Source organism: Carettochelys insculpta, chromosome 1 (assembly GCF_033958435.1).
Source record: "Carettochelys insculpta isolate YL-2023 chromosome 1, ASM3395843v1, whole genome shotgun sequence".
Classification (NCBI taxonomy): Eukaryota; Metazoa; Chordata; order Testudines; family Carettochelyidae; genus Carettochelys; species Carettochelys insculpta.
In genome coordinates, this window is record NC_134137.1 from 275,379,435 (window position 1) to 275,400,443 (window position 21,009).

Here is a 21,009-nt window from a genome sequence, read left to right on the forward strand (position 1 = left end):
AAGTGGAAATTAGGTCATATTACAAAGGATGAATATAAACAAACAATACGTATATACATTTATGTATTTATGTATACATATAACATTTTGCAGTGGCAAAATTAGAAAGGTAAAGGCACAAAACCAGCTCAGACTAGCTAGAGACATAAAGGGTACTCGACTTATTAGAAGCAAGAGGAAGACCAGGGACAGCATAGGCCCACTGCTCAGTGAGGAGGGAGAAACAATATCAGGAAACTTGGAAATGGCAGAGCTGTTTAATGACTTTTTTGTTATGGTCTTCACCAAGAAGTCTGATGAAGAAATGCCTAACATAGTGCATGCTGGTGGGAAGGGGATAGGTTTAGAGGATAAAATACAAAAAGAGCAAGTTAAAAGTTACTTAAAAAAATTAGATGTCTACAAGTCACCAGGGCCTGATGAAATGCATCCTAGAATATTCAAGGAGCTTACAGAGAGGTTACCTGGGCCCTTAGCTATCATCTTTGAAAAGTCCTGGAAGTCTGGAGATTCCGGAAGACTGGAAAATGGCACATATAGTGCCTATCTATAAAAAAGGAAATAAGAATCACCCAGGAAACTACAGACCAGTCAGGTTACCTTCTGTGCCAGAAAAGATAAGGGAACAAGTAATTAAGGAATTGATCTGCAAACATCTGGAAGAAAATAAGATGAGAGGCAACAGCCAGTATGAATTTGTAATGAACAAATCATATCAAACCAATCTGATAGCTTTCTTTGATAAGAAGATAACAAGTCTTGTGGATGTGGTATACCTATACCAGGGGTCAGCAACCTGTGGCTCTTTAAGGAGCCATTTGCAGCTCTGAGCACTGCTGCCGCTGACTCCTCTTGTGGCTCTGGAGGATGCCAGCACTTAAACAAAAAACCTAAATTCGATTGCCTGCCGTTACACCAACTGAATTTGTGTTTTTTGTTTAACGGTAACCTCCAGAGTTGGTGAGCAGTCAGCTATGGCAGGGAGCCTTGGAAGAGAGAGCCTGCAGGACAAGGTGCCACCCGCACTGCATGTGCATGAAGTCTAAGCCTGCAGGAGAGCTGGTGGGGACGGGTGGCCGAACCTGCCGCTGCCAGTGACACAGCAGTGCTAAGAAGAAGGCTGGGGTGGGGAGTAGCAGGGTGGTGGTGGGAGGGTAAGCTGTGGTGGATCAACAGCAGTGTGCAGAGCCTGTCAGCAGGCAGGTTAATTCTGGGGGTCATGTGGTGGGTTTGGGGCTGAGAGGGGTTAAACCTGAGGATGGGAGGGGCGTCATATTGGAGCTGAGAAGGGGCTAAGCCTTGGGGATGGGTTTGCTGGGTGGAGGTTAAAGCTTGGGGACAGGGAGCAGATTTGGAGGCTGAGGTGGCTAAAGCCTGGAGGTGGGGGTAACTTAACTTTCTGATACAAATCATTGTGTGTGCTGTTCTTAAAATAGGGGTGACAAAAGTATGGCTTGATGTTATTTATTAAGGACTGTCTTCTATTCACATGCATTGCAGCTCTTGAAGTATTGATTTTGTAACTGAATTTTTAAAAATGGCTTGTCTCGCTATTTTGGTTGCAGACCCCTGACCTAGACTTTAGTAAGGCATTTGATATGGGCTCGTATGATCTTATCAATGAATTAATAAACTAGGCAAATACAAGTTAGATGGGGTTACTGTAAGGTGGGTGCATAACTGTCTGGATGACCATTCCCAGAGAATAATTATTAATGGTTCACAGTCATGCTGGAAGGGCATAACAAGTGGGGTTCTGCGGGGGTCTGTTTTGGGACTAGTTCTGTTTAGTATCTTCATCAATTTAGATATTGGCATAGAGAATATGTTTATTAAGTTTGCAGATGATAACAAGCTGGGAGGGGTTGCAACAGCTTTGAAGGATAGGCTCATAATTCAAATGTTCTGGACAAACTGGAGAAATGATCTGAGGTAAATAGGATGAATTTTAATAAGGGCAAATAAAAAGTGCTCCACTTAAGAAGGAACAATCAGGTTGATACATACAGAATGTGAAGTGACTATCTAGAAAGGAGTACTGCAAAAAGGGATGTATGAGTCACAAGGGGGCACAAGCTAAGTATGAGTCAACAGTGTGATGCTGTTGCAAAAAACCAACCAATCAACCAACCAACTTAGGTGCATTAACAGGAGTGTTTGTGAGCAAGACAGAAGAAGAAATTCTTCCGCTCCACTCTGTGCTGATTAGGTTTCAGTTGGAGTCCTGTGTCCAGTTCTCGGCACCGCATTTCAAGAAAGATGCGGAGAAACTGGAGAAGATCCAGAGAAGAACAACAAGAATAATTTGAGGTCTAGAGAACATGAGCTGTGAGGGAAGACTGAAAGAAATGGGCTTGTTTAGTTTAGAAAAGACAAGACTTAGAAGGGACATTTATAGAGGTTTTTAAGTATCTAAAAGAAGGTTATAAGGATGAGGGAGAAAAATTGTTCTTATTGGCCTCGGAGGATAGAAGGAGCAATGGGCTTAAACTGCAGCAAGATAGGTTTAGGCTGAATATTAGGAAAAACTTCCTAACTGTTATGGTGGTTAAACACTGGAATAAATTGCCCAAGAAGGTTGTGGAATCTCCATCACTGGAGATATTTTAAGAACAGGTTAGACAGACACCTATCAGGCATGGTCTAGACTGGGGTGAGCAAACTTTTTACATTGGGCCCACTTTTTCACAACTACAGTTGGCAGGACCCCCCCAGCCCCATCTCACTTGGAGGCTTCAGGGACTGGGGGGGGAAGCAAGCAGAGGCCATGGGTGCAGGCAATCACAGCGCCCCCACCTTTTATGAAATTTCATAGGGTTAGGGTGTACACACACCCCTCACTTTGCACACCCTTGCTCTAATCAGAGGGAAGAAGGCCTCCAGGCAGATATCTTCTGCCTCCGTGATTGGTTAAGCAATTGTGCTCTGCCCCTTTACAAAATTCCATGCCCCCTTATGCATCCCTTGTCTAGACCGTGCTTGGTCCTGCTGTGAGGATGGGGGACTGAACTTAATGACTTCTTGAGGTCCCTTCCAGTTCTACTGTTCTATGATTCTATGTGCACATAGATGCTTTCCCTGACTTGGTCTTCCAACAGTATAAAACTCTTGAAGTAAGATTCTCCCTCTCATTTTGCCCCATTACACCTGGGAATAGGGCCAGAGCAGTATAAAGGGGCTCTACCAACCCAGAGGCTAGCTATAGGAAAACTCTTGTGGTATAAATACATACTGCAGAAGAGTAACTGTCTTTTGCGGATCTCCTTGCAAGCCTTAGTGTAGGGGTTGGGCCTGAAGCTAGGAGGGCATGTCAGAGTAGTACTGCAGCCCTACAGAGATTTGAGGCAGTGCTGCAGCCCACAGATCTGCTCTAACAGGCTGCTGTAATTCAGATAGGCCTGTGGGTGAACGGAGTTATGTCAGGAGTTTCTCCAGGCACAGGAGCAGCCCAGATTGGTAAGGTCCGAAGATGGCTGAAAGCAACCATAGCTTCCCTCCTGCTGAGCTATGAGTTCTCTGCTGCGTCTCTTTGCATATTTCTAATAAAAGGGGCTGGTTATCAACATGCCTCTTTAAGGGCAGTGACCACTTTAGTTATCAATACCCTGATATAACTTGCATTATTTTATGTTTTGTTATAATGATGAGGAAGTAGGTTAGATTGAGACTGGACTACATTGGGTGACTCAGTACAAATTAAAACTTTGTATTTAGTTATAAAATTGCACTTGAGGATTACATGTGGTGTTACGTTGTATCACCGCCTGTGTTTCTTCTTAGATGATTCACGAATTTAAGTAATGAGGCAAACTGGAGAAACTGCAGCATAAAATAAAAAGGCATTTTCTTGTGGATTTGTAGTTGTAATCACATAAGCAGTGCTCTGTACTCCTTATGCCTATACAGAACATGACAATTGCATCTGAAAAATTCAAAGTTACTGTTATCCCTCCTTCCCTCACCCCTTACATGATGTTTAGCATGAAAGCACAAACAAATGTAAGATGATCAGGAAATGAAAAGTTAATATAACCATTTTGGCACCATTTATCTTACCAGAACTCAACTAGAACAACAAAAGTTTCAACTAATATAAAAAATGTACTTTTTAAAAACTGCTAAACAACAATTTATCAAGCTTTCCTTCCTAAAATATTAAGATTTTTATAGAAGCATTGATCAACTTCAGCCTAAAGCCAGCTTTCCTCCCGTAATGTTGTTTTAATGTTGTAATAAAAGCGCTACAGCAGCCTTAACATGTAAGATTACTGATGTAGTTCTGTAGTAATTTGTAACAAGTAAAAGAAATCTTTAATTAAATAGATTGAAGGTTGATTGGTTTGCCTTGGTGTAAACAAATCGCAGAAAACATGAATACAACTTTTCTGGAATGCTGAAACAAAAACATTGTTTGCAAATGTTAAAGATTCCATAGTCTTTTGAAAGTGTTGTAGCCATGATGGTCCCAGGATACTAGAGAGACGACAAGCACGAGTTGGTCCAAGAAAAGGTTAATTACCTCTCCCATCTTACCTTTTTCAAAGTTGGTTAAATTAAGTGGGAAGGAATTTTTTTTAAATTATGAAATATAACAAAGGCAATGCCTGGATGGCTTTTCAGCTTGGATAGTTGTGCAGTGGTTGCATATATTTGTACCATTTGATTTAGTTGCTTCAGTTTCTTTGGGATTTCCTAAATGATCTTGGAATCTGAGCATTTCACTCCCCTTTCTGCCCTTGCCCCTCCCCCACACACAATGGCACATTATTCGTGTAAACTTGATTTACCTGTGCACAGGACTAAAACAGTAAATTAAAGCACAGGGTGAGATTTCACTTTTTCCTTTGGACATTTTAAAATATTTATGATTAGCTGCAGTTTGTGTAACTAAACAGGTTGGTATTTTTAAAATGCTAGTTGTGTTTCTGGAATAAAAATCCTGTTGCTTAAAGATTTAAATGAAAAAAGAGCATTCCTGGGTGCAGAGAAAAACATAGCGGTCTGAACAATGTACAGACAAAAAAGGCATTGTGTTTATAAAAATGTGTGAAAACAATAGCTGCTAATTTCACACCCCATGGGACAAGGGAGTATGAAATGTGCTTTAGCTTTAGATAACAGAGCTGTACCACTAGCCAAGCTGGTTTACAGTGCTTTCTCTGCCACTAGAGGCTTGGTAGGCCAGGTGCCAGCAGAGGTGTTAGCAAAACCTACTGATTTCAGGCTTAATCTTTTCACCTACCTTTTCTCTTTCCTTAATGTGTTCATTATTTGCTGAGCATTACTCTGTTCTTTGTCCTCAAATTTTTTTTGTTTCTAATGCAGCTAGCTTTGTATGGGTGAGATATGGAACAGCACCAAAATCCGGCACCCTGGAAAGCAAGGGATTTCTACCCTGTGACAAAAGAATACCGCCTTGACTTCAGAGATTGCCTAATCCCAGCTGTTCTGATAATATAATTAAGGCTGCCTAATGTCTTTAATTTTGCAACCAGTTTGTGTGAAAAGGAGAATTTGGCACTCTAAAGGCTTAAACACTAAATAGCAATCTCAAGGCGCCTAATTAGAATTCTCTGACATTAAGCTAATTGGTGAAACTGTATTTCAGCAGCTTAACTTCTTTATTAATTTTTTCTTAGGATTTTCAATCAATTGATGAGCTGTCAGTATTTTTTTTTAAATAAAATTTGCTCTTTAGTGCTCCTGTCTTAAGCTGGCTGAAAGGCCTTGGACTAACTCTAAAATGTATTGAATATTATCGCTTGCATGCCATCCCTTTTCTTTTAATCACTTACTCTTGACCTAAATAATGTGGTTATTGTGAGACTTTATTTTGCAGATACTCACTGCTCTTATGGAGAGGCTGTGAAAGAAGAAAAATTAGCAAAGCATGTAAGGTTTTTAGGCTGGTAAATTTAAAGTCTGTGTGCTTAAGATGTAACTTATTAGCGCAAAGAAAAGGAGATTTGATCTGTGTCTATATTCACCATAGTATCTGGCCCTGGAAGATTTTAGTGGAATTGTAGTAGTTATTTTACAATCAGCAGGTTCAATGCAAAAAAGTTTTCTAGTTGGCTAATTAAAACATTTGCTTCTACTAGCCCTTCATTTGAAGGTGTGATCAAAAGTCAATTTACCTCAGTGGCAATACTCCTCTTGACTTCAATGGATGTTGCCTCAAGCCCCTTGATCATCAATATTGTCAAAGGGACAAATTGCAAAACTGTTCCTTCCCACTCCCGCTTCATTCTCCTTAAAGCGGTTTAACTGTGAAGACTCCAGCTCCCTAGGGCTGTGTCTACATTTGCCCCTCCTTTCAGAAGGGATGTATTAATGAGGCAGTTTGGAAGATGCTAATGAGGCGGTGACATGAATATGCAGCACCTCATTGGCATAATGGCAGCTGTGCTCGATTCTAAAGTGTTGCTTTTGGAATGCACATCTCCTGTGTAGATGGGGGCCTTTCAAAGGGACCCCCCTGCCTTAAAAAGACCCTTCTTCCTATTTAGTTTGAGGAACAAGGGTTTTTCAAAGTCAGGGGTCCTTTCAAAAGGCCCCCGTCTACATGGGCAGCGCACATTCCGAAAGTGGCACTTTTGAATTGTGTGAGGCCACCATTATGCTAATGAGGTGCTGCATATTCGTGTCAGCACCTCATTAGCATCATCTGAACTGCCTAGTTAACACGCCCTTCCGAAAGGAGGGGGTAAGTGTAGACATGGCCTAAGAGTATGATGTTGCATAACTTTTAAAATGAAATAGAATGGTCGCTGTATGACTGCAGTATTGTTACTCATGCTGGAGCCTTGGATCTTAAGACTCCTCCCCAGGTAGGATGTCAGAACATGGGGCTACTCATCTACACTGTAGTTACAGTATAGTCCAGTCCAGGTGACTAAGCCCCACAAGCCAAGTCAGCTGTGACCATGATGCAGATCATTTATTATAGTATAGATAATACCATCTGAGACTTTTTTAATATACGTTGAAGAAAATGGGAGGAAAGTTGCTTCCCTGAAACACAAAATCAAACAGTGAAATTTAATATTCAAAAGGAAGTTTTAAATAAATGTCATGTGTATTTTGAAACTTGGCTGTCACTCCCATTTCCTACTGAGAGATGTAATCATGGGGTAGTGTAGAAACCTTTACTTTATTTACTACTTCAGGTTATTTAGATCTAACTCAGCTCTGAGGTTAAGAATTTGTGATTTTGCATTTAACATACAATGTTACTAATTTAGAACCATTGGCTTTTATAGTATCAGAGAGGTAGCCGAGTTAGTCTGTATCCTCAAAAACAACAAGAAGTCCTGTGGCACCTTATAAACTAACAGATATTTTGGAGCATAAGCTTTTGTGGGCAAAGACCCACTTCCTCACATGCATGGTTTGTATAGTGTTTCATAGATATGAGAAAATGTTCTCCGTGCTGTGAGTTTAGTCTCAGGTACCCAATCCTTCTCTCTTCAAAGCCCTGTGAGTCTTGCCCTATGTTTCCATGGGGCAAGGCATAAGAACCTTAAAGCTTGTAACAAACCTTGTCCTCAGCTGCTTGAGTTGTGCTCTGGGAGAACCCAGCTGCTTCAGAAAAATATTTTTTTTATTTGGAAACAAGCAAACAAAAAACCTTCAGATTGATCTCAGATTGAGAGATTTATTAAGCAAAACAGATGTCTTGGTACTCCTGAAGCACATCCCTGGCCAAGTCACTCAGGCTGCTGTTGTGAAAGCTACTTTGTGCTCCTTGTTGAACTGATAAAGAGGCAATAAATTCGGCCATGTCACTGTTATGAATTAAAATGACTTTTTGAACTTTTCATGCTTTGGGCTGGGTTTTTTTGTTTGTTCACTTGTTATTCATCTGAGATGTCAGCAAAGCAGAGCCTGACAGTTAGGGATGTAAAATATTAAATAGTTAAACGGTTAACCGATACGTATTAGTCTTACTATTAATATATTTCAGTTAATGTTTAAAACAGATTAGGTATTATAATGTGATGAAATTATTTTATCAATGTGCACATTAAAACACTGCGGCCATGCCTGGGTGGCATTGAAGCTTGCAGCTTGGAGTATTGCTGGATTAGCTTGTGCCTAGTGGAGAGGCGCCACTGGGGGCAGCCTGGTAACCTCTCATTTCCCCTAGCTCTCTTTTTCCGGCAGCAGGCTGCAGCAGTGGGTCTGCCCAGGAACCATGGTATCTGCAGGAAAACTTGCATCTGTCCTACCCACACATGGCAATGGCTAGTAACTGGAAGAACAAAGGGTAGGATCAGAGCAAGGCACACAACACCCAGTCATGCCCACCAGCTCACTGTACTCCACCTCTGAGGAGAGACAGGAGGGTTTTAACCCCTGATCGGGGTAGATACTAAACATGTTAATGTTTAAACAGTTAAATGATATAATTATATTAGTTGAAATGGGCACTTTTTAAAATATTTACATCCTTAATGATGATGATAATTTCAGGTGTTAGTAGTTTCCAGTGGCTTTTGACTGTGCATAGGTCATAGGCTTTGGAAAGCCTAGCCAGGGTATGTAGGTAGGAAAGATGGCAGTTGAGAATGAGTGGCCCTTCTGGTTGGGAGAGAAGTGAGAAGCCTTTGCTTGCAAGAAGAAGAGGCAGTGGCTTTATGTGCAGTTCGAAGGTGACCATTATAATTCATTTCCATTCTCCACGTACAGAAATTATATTATGCAGTAGACTCCAGAATGCCATAGGTATGCTTGCTGAATACCCAGTTCGTTAAAGACTACAAAGCTTTCTCTGCTGAGAACTGCCACTTTTGGCATTGAGTACTGAGTGCATTTTTAGTCTGACATTTGAGTTGGGTAGGGTTGCCAGTTTCTAGAATTAATACTGCGTGTCTGAAAAACTTAATCATGGTGGACATTGACAATGTGTCTCAACGCAAATTTAGATGTTTTGTGACACCACTAGTGTTTACTGGGGAGGTTGGGAAAGCTGTGAAAACAAGTAAATAGCAGAGCAGGAAAAGATTTCAGATCTTGGAGGATATCTCCCTAGTGGACAAAAGGTAGAAGAAATCACTGTATAATATGAAAATATGTAGAAAGCATATATGAAGAAGAGAGGTTTGAGGACTAGTAAATAGGAGCAGCATTGACTAGCTATTTTTATACCATGGGCCACATCTATACTAGCAAAGTCTTTCAGAAAATTCGGCCCTCTTTTGAAAACACACGGTGCATCCACACACAAAATGAGCTCTTTCTATCTGAAATTGAAAGAATGCAGTTCTTCTTCTGGAAGCCCTCTTCTGCTCACAGATCAGGAAAAGTGCCTCCTTTCGAAAGCTTCTTAAGGGGAAAAAAAATGTGTAGATTCTCCACAGGCCCCTCTTCTGAAAGAACAGTCCTCACGGCCTCAGATTTTTGATCCCTGGCCTGTTCTTTTGAAAGAGCAGGGCAGCTTTGTGAATGCTTTCTATCAAAAGAGCAGATCGATCTTTCAATCCACTTTTTTGTATGTGGATGCACTCTTGAAAGAAGATCTTTCAGAAGAGATCTTCCAGAAGATCATCTTTTGAAAGATTGCGGTAGTGTAGATATGGCCATGGTGTTTTTATCTCAGTCCTCTTAGTATGTATCTTATGTACGTGCCTGTTGGCTCTTCATCTTAGTGTGTTGTATCCTCCTTTGGGTGGACTGCATTTAACATATTGCAGGAGCTACTTGAATGTAGACAATAAATATGGAATTAGATGGAGATTTGCATAAATTGGGGTTGCAAGGCTAGGTAACTGTTAGAATAAGAGTAGGCTCCATTTGCAGGAGAGTGTACCAAATCTAGATCGTCTCAGATTGATGCTGTCAGTAGGGTTACCAATCTGACCTTTCAGAAAAGGGGACACCCCTTAGAGGGAGTGTATCAGTCTCTACCAGCTCATGTTGTATACTATAACACATTAATACAATGTGAGTTGGTAGATACAAATACGCTCCTTCGCAGGGGTGTCCTCTTTATAAGGTAACCCTAGGCTTGTCAGAAATGAGGGAAAGGAACTTCCAACTGCAGGTAGAGGGGAAGCGGGCAGTTCCAGGCATCTGGCTAGGAGTTGCAGAAAGGGTACCTGTCCACTTCTGCAGAGTAGAGATGTACAGTAGTAACTGACTGCTACCCATCCCTGCCTCAGTCTGGCCTTGCAAGGCTTGCAGTCTGATCTTGCAAGTCCTCAAATCCATATTGTTAGGGCTCTTTCAAAGAGTGCTCCACACAACAGCAGTCACTCAGACCATCTTCCCGCAGTGCTCCCCAGGCATCATTGGGGGGGTGAGGGAAGAGATGGGGGTTTTTGTCTGTGCAAGCATAACTAAAGGGCCTTTCTGTTTCCTCCTCCTCTGAGGATGCCTGCTCATGCAGTGAAGTCCTGGGGCTGGATGTGAAGGCAGTCCAATGTTTGTATAGTCATTGTTTTAAATCTTGAAAAGTAGTTGTGGTTGATCAAATGAGATGCAATGTAACTGGGTTAAAAAGGGCGCATGGATATCAATAATGATCAGTAAATTGCTAGTGCAGACTCCCAGTTTCGAAAAGAGAAGCACGGTGAAGGAGCAAGCCGCACAAATCCAAAAAGAGTAGGTATTCTAGGTCATTTGTTCATTTGAAATTACTTCTAATCTGGTCTTCCATTTTATTAGCCACTGAAGGGAAGTAAGCTGATATTAGTAAGCATTAATAATCTAAAATATCACTTCTGGTCTGTCAAAAGAAAAGAAGAGTTGCTCATTATTTACTCTAAATCCGCTTGTTTTGTGTTTTCAGCTTCTTTCCCTTCTCTTTGAGGATTTGTTCAAAAAATTTAACTCTGAAATGAAAAAGATTGCTGATCAGGTAATTCCAAAGCAGAGAGCAGCCCAGTTTGATGTAGTGAAGCATATGCGTCAAGATCAGATCACCAATGGCATGGTAAATGCCATCTCTACTGTAAGTACCACGTCTTATTGCTACTTAGTAGGGTTTCTCATCAGCCTGAGGGGGCAGGAGGGAGGTGGCTGGAATGAGTGGGTTAGTTATTTTTGTCCTGGTGCTTCCAGCCTTGTTGGTCATGTAGGGGTGGAAAAAACCCCATTAATACTCTTTTGTAGAGTCAAGTGATAAAACTTTCCGATGAATAAAGCTCTTAAGAACTCATGAAGAAGGAGGTCATGTTTAACATAATGCATTGATATCCATGTATATTAGTGAAGTCCCACTGAAACTAGGAGAGAGAACTAAGACATTTTAAATTGTCAACAGGTTTTATATTTCAGTGATTTATGTGAGCACTTGCCATCTAGATTTTGCTGATGTCAAACTACAATATTTGTGATAGAACTGGTTTGAAAAATGCAGAAAAAATGAATAATTTTTTTTCTCCCTCACCTCCGCTCTCCATTTCAAAAACACTAATGTTCAACCAGCTCTAATTTATCAATTGAGTAAAACAAAGCACTGGACCTGTTAAAGGGATCGTGCTGCTTTTTGTTCATTGGTGACTGGCATTCAGAGGAATGATGCAGTTTACTGGTTGTACCAGGGGACTATGAGTTCTTGTTCTATTTCTGTCTGATGTCGACTTACCATGTAATACTTGGCAGGGTGGGAGGTGCTTTTTGTAATACTATTAATCCAAGAACTGGAGAACTAATTAATTTTCATTGTGTATCTGTTTCCTGTTGGCTACAAGGACCTGGGGCAGAGGCAAACTTTGTTCAGAATTTCTAAGTTGTAAATCTGAGAAACTCAGAGTTGCTTAGTGTAACTGGGTGAAAGCTGTTAACAAGATCAATCCTTTAAGTTTCTTAGCATGTTTTGTTTTTCATCTCAACAAAATCCAAGGGCGTGCTTTTTATTTGTCAAAGCACAATGATGCAAAACTGGAGCTGAGCCTCAGTTTACCCAGCTGTAAAATGAGGATCTGAATATCAGTTTACCCAGCTGTAAAATGAGGTGGCTTCTAAGAACTCAAGTTTAGCAAATGATAGAAAAGCATTTTGAGATCCCAGAGATTAACTAGTTCTGTTTTTTAAAATAGACTATTTTGAGTTAACCTAACAGTTAACAATTAAAATATCTTCCAGTGTGTATTGCACAAGCTTTGGAATTACTGGAGGTTTTTTTTTTCCCCTGCTTAGCATCAGGTTGAGGTTTTTTGTTTTGTTTTTTAGCTAATTGGCACTGTGAAGCACATGCAAATACATCTTCATCTGTAACTACCAGGTCCCATTTATAAAGCTCATCTTGTTTAATTTTAAATCTTACAATGCAAATAACTAAAAAAGACTGACAGTTCTGTCCTCTAAATCCTACTGACTTCTTCCAGCAGATGCCAGCTTTTCCATTTGGACTGACAGAGATAAATCTGCCATCTATTCAGTGTACACTATAAATTCTTCCTCATTCCACTGTCTTAAGACTTTTTTTTTTTTAAACAGATACACAAGCAATTAAAAGTGATCTGTTCTTAACTATTGAAAATAATTTCCCAACAATCATGCTGGATTCTCTTCAGAAAATTAAAGTTCTGTTTCTAAGTCTGTTTATAGTAGAACAAATCTCAAAAGAGAGTTTTTTTGTTTTTTGTTTCTTTAAAAAAAAAAAAAAAGTACCAGAGAACGTGGACTCCCTCAGCAAATTCATAAATATACCAAAGTCATGTCGAAGAATCCATAGCATTTGTGACTTAGCCATCTAAATGGTGTTCAGTGATAATACAAACCTCATATTTTGTTTTCCAAAAGCAAGTGGGGGTGGGGGAGTAAATGGACCAGGCAGTAATTGTATGGACTTGAAACATTTCAAAGTCTGTATGCTTGCAAGCTCTTAGTCTCCAGAGTCCCATGAATAAAAAAGATCTATCTCAACCACAAGTCTGTTTACTCTGAAAGACCACGCTTTTCCTATTTGTTATTGGAATGTTAATGCTGAACTGTTTTATCTACATTTACGTACTGTCACCAGCCACTCATTCACTCATTTTTCTGGATGGTATTATGCTTGCGCTATTTCTAATGGTCAATGCAACGTCTCAAACAATGCTGATTCTCCTTCATCTTAAGTGCCTGCCAAGAAATTTTTTCTCCTCCAGCTCAGGTGAGGGTAGAGCACAAGAATACACAGACTGGGCTATGCAAATGAGATCCTGGAGAAGAATCAGTAGTGGCTGGAGTAGTCAGAGTGAGCAGAATCGGAAGTTGTCAATGGGACTTGTCTTCCTTTTTGTCATAGTGAGGACGTAATACGTACATTCTAAATGGCCAAAAGCTAAGGAAACAAGAACATAAGAATAGCCACACTGGGTCAGACCAAAGGTCCATCCTGTGCAGCATCCTGTCCTCTGACAGAGGTCAGTGCCCCAGAAGGGATGAACAGCAGCCGATCAGCTAGTCTTATCCCAGGCAGACTGACAGCCAGGGCAAACAGACTTACTTAATAAGTGGTGGAATATTCCTTTTCAAAATGGAATAGGAATATGCCATATTCAACAGATGGATGCTGGAAACTGCCCACAGAGACTATACCCTGGAATTTGTGTTTTGAATTTAATAATGGGTTCATGTAGGCTATGTCTACACTAGCCCCCACCTTTGGAAAGGGGATGCTAATGAGATACTTTGGCAGATGCTAATGAGGCACTGCCAAGAATATGCAGCACCTCGTTAGCATAATGGCAGCTGCAGTGATTCGAAAGTGCCGTTTTCAAATCACGCGCTGCCTGTGTAGGCAAGGGCCTTTTGAAAGGAGTCCCCCCCCCAAGTCTTTGAAAGCCCTTTATTCCTAAAACCAAATAGGACTAAGGGGCTTTCGAAGACATGGGGGCCCTTTGGAAAGGCCTGCGTCTACATGGGTGGCACACGATTCGAAAGCAGCACTTTCAAATAGCTGCAGCTGCCATTATTCTAATAAGGCTTTGCATATTTATGGTAGTGCCTCATTAGCATCTGCCAAAGTGTCTCATTAGCATTTCCCTTTTGAAAGGCGGAGGCTAGTCTGGATGTAGCCATGGTCTTCAAAATCCAGGCATTTGCACAAATGCTGTAGTCTGTGTTGTGTGCTACAGACTATCTAATGTCAAGAATAGATTGGAGTCTGTCTAACCACAGAGCAGAGTAGGCTCTTGGTAATCTGTCTTGTCCCCAGGAAATCAGAAAAATATTGGGCTTGACGTTTCTCAGAAAAATATTAAGTATGAAGTTACACAAAGACATTACTTCACAGCTTCGGTAATGCTAAGGAAATCCTGGTGTTGGTTGACTTGACAAAGCATATATGAAAATCATACTTAAGAGTCCTGTGGTTCTGTTACAACAGAAAATCTCACTACAAGACACTTCTGCCTTCTCTGAGGACAAGGGAATCCATTGTACACAAGCTGCTCGTACTGTGGAGTGTGGTTCACTTGTCCACATAGATCTTTCCAAGTCCTACTTGACACCACTGCACATAATCATGCTGGATCTCTGGGTCCCTTCCCACTCAAACTGTGAGGGTATGACTACCCAGCAACTGGGAGGTGCAACTCCGAGTTTACAAATTTTAGATCGTTGGTCTCCTTTAGGAAATAGTAACTTGTATATAGTTGAATTAGTGGTAACATTTTTCCTACATGGTTATGGTAACCTTTGCTGTATATTCAGAATTAAAAATGGACATTACTTTTTTTTTCTTCTATTACTATTACTTTTTAAGGGTTTGCAAGAATCCTATAGAGGGGAAAAAGTACACTTAAAAAAATTTCCTGGTGGTGGTCTTGTCATCTTCCATCCCAAGAGCAACACAGGCCTATTTGCCAAGGTGGAGGATTTCTTTCTTCTTCTGTGCCTACACTCCCCATATCTTAGTGCTCTGAATGAGTTTATCATACACTGTGGAACAAGTGGTGTTTATATTTGGTTGAGCGAAGGAACAGCTTTGGTGTCTACTCTCACTTTACTTTCCTCTTCATTTCAAGCACTTAATCACACTGAACAGTCATTCTTCTGGAACATTTCTGGTAAACAGGAAACAAATTCTGTTTCATACAATATCACATATCCTCAGGATTAGTGCTGTTCTCCCCAGTTTCAGAATGGTTTCTATGAGGAACCCCTCAGTGTGACAGATCTCCAGGGGGTCCCAGTCTTCCTCTACATGAAGTCATGCTACCTCACCACCCCCATGATGGAATCTCTTGGCTTTGGCACTCCTGCTTCATAGAATAAACTCTTTCCAGCTGATAGACATAGCCACTGTTCTGGGGTTAATGTATCTCACCAGCATCTGCAGTGACACTCAAACAGCATTGGCAAAACAATAAGATTTATTAGCCAACTGGACCACAGCATAGGAAACCTTTAAGAGTGTCCTAGAAAGAGGAAGGCTGAAGGCCAGGCCAAGTCCATTCTAGTTAGTCCAGAGACCTGCTAAGCTGTAGTGAACCCCATTTTTCAAGATTTGTCTCCCTGTCTAATCTCAGCTGGAAATGGACCAAAGAGATCCCAGAATCCTTCTTACCAGCCATTTCTTATTCCCCAGATCATACCTTTCCAGTCTTCTGCTCTCAAGCTGAGGGATCTTTCCCGATTTTCCCTTTTGAGAAGTAGAAAAATTTGCCTCTCTCTGGGTTGTTGGTTGCTAATTGTCAGTGTCCTGATAATTGGATTTGCTGGTCTGCTTTTCAGCTTTTCCATTGATATGAGGCTGGCTTTAGTCAGTCTTCTTTTAGTGACCCATTTGGAGTCACACAACATCAGTATTGATGTTTAACCTGCCCTGAGAGCACACAGTCCTTTGTTTCTCCATCATCCTCCATGTGTAACCATGCAAGATGTAGGGAAACTGAAGATTCATAAGAAATGTTTCTGAAAATTTCTACTTCATCATACACAGCAACATGTTTTGTATTGCTACTATGCAATTTGAAAACAAAATATTAGAAAACAAAAACCAGGGACATTTGATGAGTCCTGGTACTCTAGGGTCATCATGTTAAAACTAGCTCTGTTTCACTACAGTCGGGAATATGCTTGTGTTAGTCATTGTTTAATGATAGAGTATTTTTCAAGTTTCCATGAGGGACAAGGAAATCTGCTGCTGTAGACCACTCTGAACTGACTCCCTAAATTTCAGGAGAAGGATGCACGCGTATGAGACTGTTGGACATGCTATCCTGAAGGAAAGAAATTTATGGAAAAGAAAGATAATTCTCATTTTCTAGACATGTAGGAATACTTCATTACCTCTTAGGTGGATTGCTCATGTGACTTGGATATAGTCTGTCTGAAAGAGCAGTATTAAACTGTTTTGTTTGAAAATGTTATGCATTTTAAACCCTAACCTGTGAAATATTTGTAGATGCAAATAAGAAAATGTGTAAAATGCACAATCCTCAATTGTTTTGTCTGAAATACTCTAAAACAATGAGACGGAGACTGAGGTTCAAGAGCTTTTCAGTATCTCTTTAATATGTCTCTTTTTGGCTCTTTGTAGCACAGGATGTTGAAACACTGAAGCTGCGTCTACACGTGCATGCTACTTCGAAGTAGCGGCACCAACTTCGAAATAGCGCCCGTCGCGTCTACACGCGTCGGGCGCTATTTCGAAGTTAACTTCGACGTTAGGCAGTGAGACGTCGAAGTCGCTAACCTCATGAGGAGATAGGAATAGCGCCCTACTTCGACGCTGAACGTCGAAGTAGGGACCGTGTAGACGATCCGCGTCCCGCAACGTCGAAATTGCCGGGTCCTCCATGGCGGCCATCAGCTGGGGGGTTGAGAGATGCTCTCTCTCCAGCCCCTGCGGGGCTCTATGGTCACCGTGGGCAGCAGCCCTTAGCCCAGGGCTTCTGGCTGCTTCTGCGGCAGCTGGGGATCTATGCTGCAGGCACAGGGTCTGCAACCAGTTGTCAGCTCTGTGTATCTTGTGTTGTTTAGTGCAACTGTGTCTGGGAGGGGCCCTTTAAGGGAGTGGCTTGCTGTTGAGTCCGCCCTGTGACCCTGTCTGCAGCTGTGCCTGGCATCCCTATTTCGATGTGTGCTACTTGGGCGTGTAGACGTTCCCTCGCTGCGCCTATTTCGATGTTGGGCTGAGCAACGTCGAAGTTGAACATCGACGTTGCCGGCCCTGGAGGACATGTAGACGTTATTCATCGAAATAGACTATTTCGATGTCGCAACATCGAAATAAGCTATTTCGATGTTGGCTGCAGGTGTAGACGTAGCCTGAGTGATTTAATCAAGGTTTTTTACTCTTTAGATCGCCAATTATAAAGTAATAATACTTGGTCTGTCAGTTTGCTGTGAGAATAATACATATACATCCAAATAGTAAATACAATGGATTCACACTCGTATGGCTGTTTTGGGTTACACTGATAGCTAATATGCATCCTGACCCACTGAGGTCTGAGAGTCAATGCTCTAAAGGAGATATGATTCATCAGGATAAGGAGTAAACGATGATAGCATTGTGAAAGACTATATGTTTCCTTTGCTGTATAGGGAAACTGGTCACTGAAAAGATTCAAAATGGACCGCCAAGGTGTGACGCAAGTATTGTCCCGCTTGTCTTACATATCCGCTCTGGGAATGATGACGAGAATCTCTTCTCAGTTTGAAAAGACAAGAAAAGTGAGTGGTCCCCGATCTCTTCAGCCATCTCAGTGGGGTATGCTTTGCCCGTCAGACACTCCTGAAGGTGAGGTAAGAAATTTGCACTTTCTTTCCCTCGCTTTCCCACCCCCACCACTTAGGGAGGCAGGCATGATTTCTTTTGAACTGGACAGCCTTTTATCAGAGGGTCAGGTTTGCTGACAATGTCAGAGAGAAGAGAGATTGCCCTTCATTACTCCCCAGGGCTGACATCACAACTCACGTGGAGCTCCCAGTAGCATCGGAGGTTCTCTTAACCCGTCTGCGAGATCAGCACTTAGTTCACTGTCTTATCTACCTGATCCAGTCTAGGATCTGCTGCAGTCTCTGGTTGATGCTCAAAGTTCTGTTTCTTGCTGTACTGCTCTACTTTTTCTGGCTCCACAAAATCATCTCTATTCTTCTTTCTTTTCCCCAAGGTCTATCCTCTTTCTTACCCATAGTGGAGGAATGGCTAGTGCATTTGTTCCTGGAGTGGGGGACAGATAGCTGTTTTCTCCCTTTCTTAGTGCTTTTCATGGTGAGCTGGGCCCCTTTTCTAGCTCCTGCTACTTCAGCTAGATAGAACTAGGGGAGGAGTACCCAGCTTGGCAAACCTCCAGCTTCCTGCTTATTTAACAGCCTAGATTTGGCAGGCTGTCACTCGGAGACTGGTAGCTTTTCCTCCATCAGATTACCAAGTTGGAACCTCAAGTAAGCATCAGTCCCACCTCTGTCATGGCCTTCATGTGAAACCTGAAGCAAATGATTTAATCTTTCTCTGTTGGTTCCCACCCTGTAAAATGGGAATAATTTTCACTTTTTGTATTTACGTGTTAATCTCTGTGAAGAAGGGACTGTTTCTTTCTAGGTGCATTCACAAATAATATCTTGGCTGCTGTCTCTAAGTGCCACTGTCATAATTAAAACAAAAATTAAAAAAATGTTGAGGGGGAGGCATGTTCAGAGTCCGCATTGTCCCTCCACTTCAAGTTTGGCCAACCAAAACTCTGGGCACGTCCACACTAAAAACGCGTTCTGTCGACATACTAATCACTTTTGTTGACAGCCTTTTCCCTCTCTGCTATAAGGCAGAACATCTTTCTCCACAGAATCTGTCAACAAAAAAGCCTTGTGGACGCTCCAGGGGCCCTCTGTCGACGGACAGGGTTTCTGGGGCACCGAGCAGGCCTGTCTGCTGTTTCTGGTTGGCCATTCTGTTGAGAGCGCGGCCGGGCAGTCTGCCCGCTCTCTGTCAGAGTGGATCGACAGAGCAATCCGCTTTCAAGAATGGCTACAATTTGTCAACAGAAGTTTTGTTGGTCTTCCTACAGCAACGTCGGTCAACAGATTGCGGTAGTGTAGATGTAACCAGGGGCAGGAGAATGCGCCATCAGATTCCCAAACTGGCCCTCTCTATTTGCATTCCACACTCCTTGTTATTGCAGACATCTTTTTGGCAGCAGTGAGCTGGATGGGACTCTTCATAGAGCTAGTCATGTGGATTTGCAACAGAATGACACCAGGCACTGCCTTCTTTGTGGACGTGCAGCTTGCTCCCTCCGTCAGGGAGAGCTGAAGGGTGCAGAGTCTTAAACTCTTACGCTTTTGTGCTGTAAATGAATGTGTCTCACTATTGTGACTGCCACGTCAGACTGAGCCATAGACTTTCAGAGAAGTCGTTACTGTAAATGATTTGGAACTATTATAGAAACTGCTGTGGTTGATTTTTAAGAAGAAATTCTTCAAATTCTTAATGGAACAAAACCATATAACTATCTCACCAAATGATACTGGGATTGGATTGTTCTGATACAATTCTCGATTGGAGCAGAGGACTTCTCCACACCAGTAGATAAGCAGGGTGAACTATTTACATTTCTAGTTGAAGTAATTTGCTGAAATGTTCTAGTGTTATATAATTTGAGGTATTTCTTAAAGCTTACATAATAGAATGTGGGGTGTCTGATACCTTCATGAGGACAAAATAGCTTTTGTTATGGCTCCCTTAAAAAGCTGCAATTTTAGCACCTTGCTTGTTTTATTTCTTACTATGAATAACATAAACATACATTTGGCGACCTTACAAATTATTGTCACATCTGTTTAATTTTAATTTTACCAGTGAAATCCTAATCTTAAATCATAAAAACAGCCTTACATCTAGATAACACAATGGATGCATTTTCAGCTTTGAGAATACCATACTAAAGAAACAGATTCTTTTTAAAAAATTCTTTAATGGTGTCGTATCATTTTCCTAGTAAAATTTTTTTAATTATGCAATATTCTGTTTCTGAGTAACTTTTACATGGAGAGAGAAATAGGTTTAGCACCTTTTTTAAAAATAAAATTTGATCTCGTTAGGAATTAAAATAGTTGCATATATCTTGTATTATACATATTTTAATATCAGTACCCTGTAATAGTTTGAAAAGTAGTTGGAGCTCCACAGTCAAACTTTCTAAATTTAAAGCCTTCAATTTTGAATCATAGAATATGGAATTTCAGTGTGATGATAAGAACATACTTCATAGCTTTATCTTCTTAGATTCTTTTATAAGCCACTTTTTTCCTAGAGGGAGTTATTTTATATCCACCCACATAACTATCGCTTATCTTTAACAGTCGTTGCACATACTTAGAGAATTATATTAAAAACAGTGCAGTTTGTAACATCAGTACATCTTCTTTAGAATAACTCATTCATATTTGTTTTTTAGGCTTGTGGTTTAGTTAAAAACCTAGCTCTGATGACTCACATTACTACTGATATGGAAGATGGCCCAATTATTAAATTAGCCAGTAATCTTGGAGTAGAAGATGTAAACTTACTATGTGGAGAAGAACTTTCATATCCAAATGTATTCCTTGTCTTCCTTAATGGTATGCCACTTTTTTTAACCTATCTTGCTCCATCTTGACACTAGTTAAAGGGGCCCAAAATTTGAAAACTGTTCAGTATCTTTTTGAAAATGGTCAAGTGCATATGCAGTTTTTCATACACCAATTTCAGGTGCAAATGTTTTAACATCTACTTGACTGTTCCTACAGATAGAGTTTATAATCCAAATGATGGCATTTATTTATCTGACATTGTTGATTATACGCAAAATTATGAGCACAGAAAATTGTTTTTGCAAAAATTCTGGCACAGAATTGGCTGCTGTGTTAAATAATGGTTCTTAAAAGGTACCCAATAGCATTGTATGAAAAGTGCATGTGTACACATTTTGCTAAAGTCCATACATGCATACACTTTAAATTCCACAAAGATTGCAACATTTTCTGGAATGTAATACTATTCAGGGTTTGATTTCCTATTTCTTCTTTTGTTATAAAGTCAGCATTACTATCCTCTTGAAAAATACTTGTATCTTCATGAGGGAGAAC

General features: G+C 40.9%; 1 protein-coding gene across 2 annotated transcripts in view; it reads left to right on the forward strand.

The window, feature by feature from the left end:
• Nucleotides 1-21,009, forward strand: part of POLR3B (RNA polymerase III subunit B) — a 150,038-nt gene that overhangs the window by 41,121 nt on the left and 87,908 nt on the right. For both annotated transcript variants that reach the window (XM_075008026.1, XM_075008035.1), the window contains exons 13-15: nt 10,793-10,954; nt 17,488-17,688; nt 20,340-20,502. In XM_075008026.1, coding sequence (XP_074864127.1) covers nt 10,793-10,954; nt 17,488-17,688; nt 20,340-20,502 — 526 coding nt within the window. The remainder of the gene's footprint in view (nt 1-10,792; nt 10,955-17,487; nt 17,689-20,339; nt 20,503-21,009) is intronic.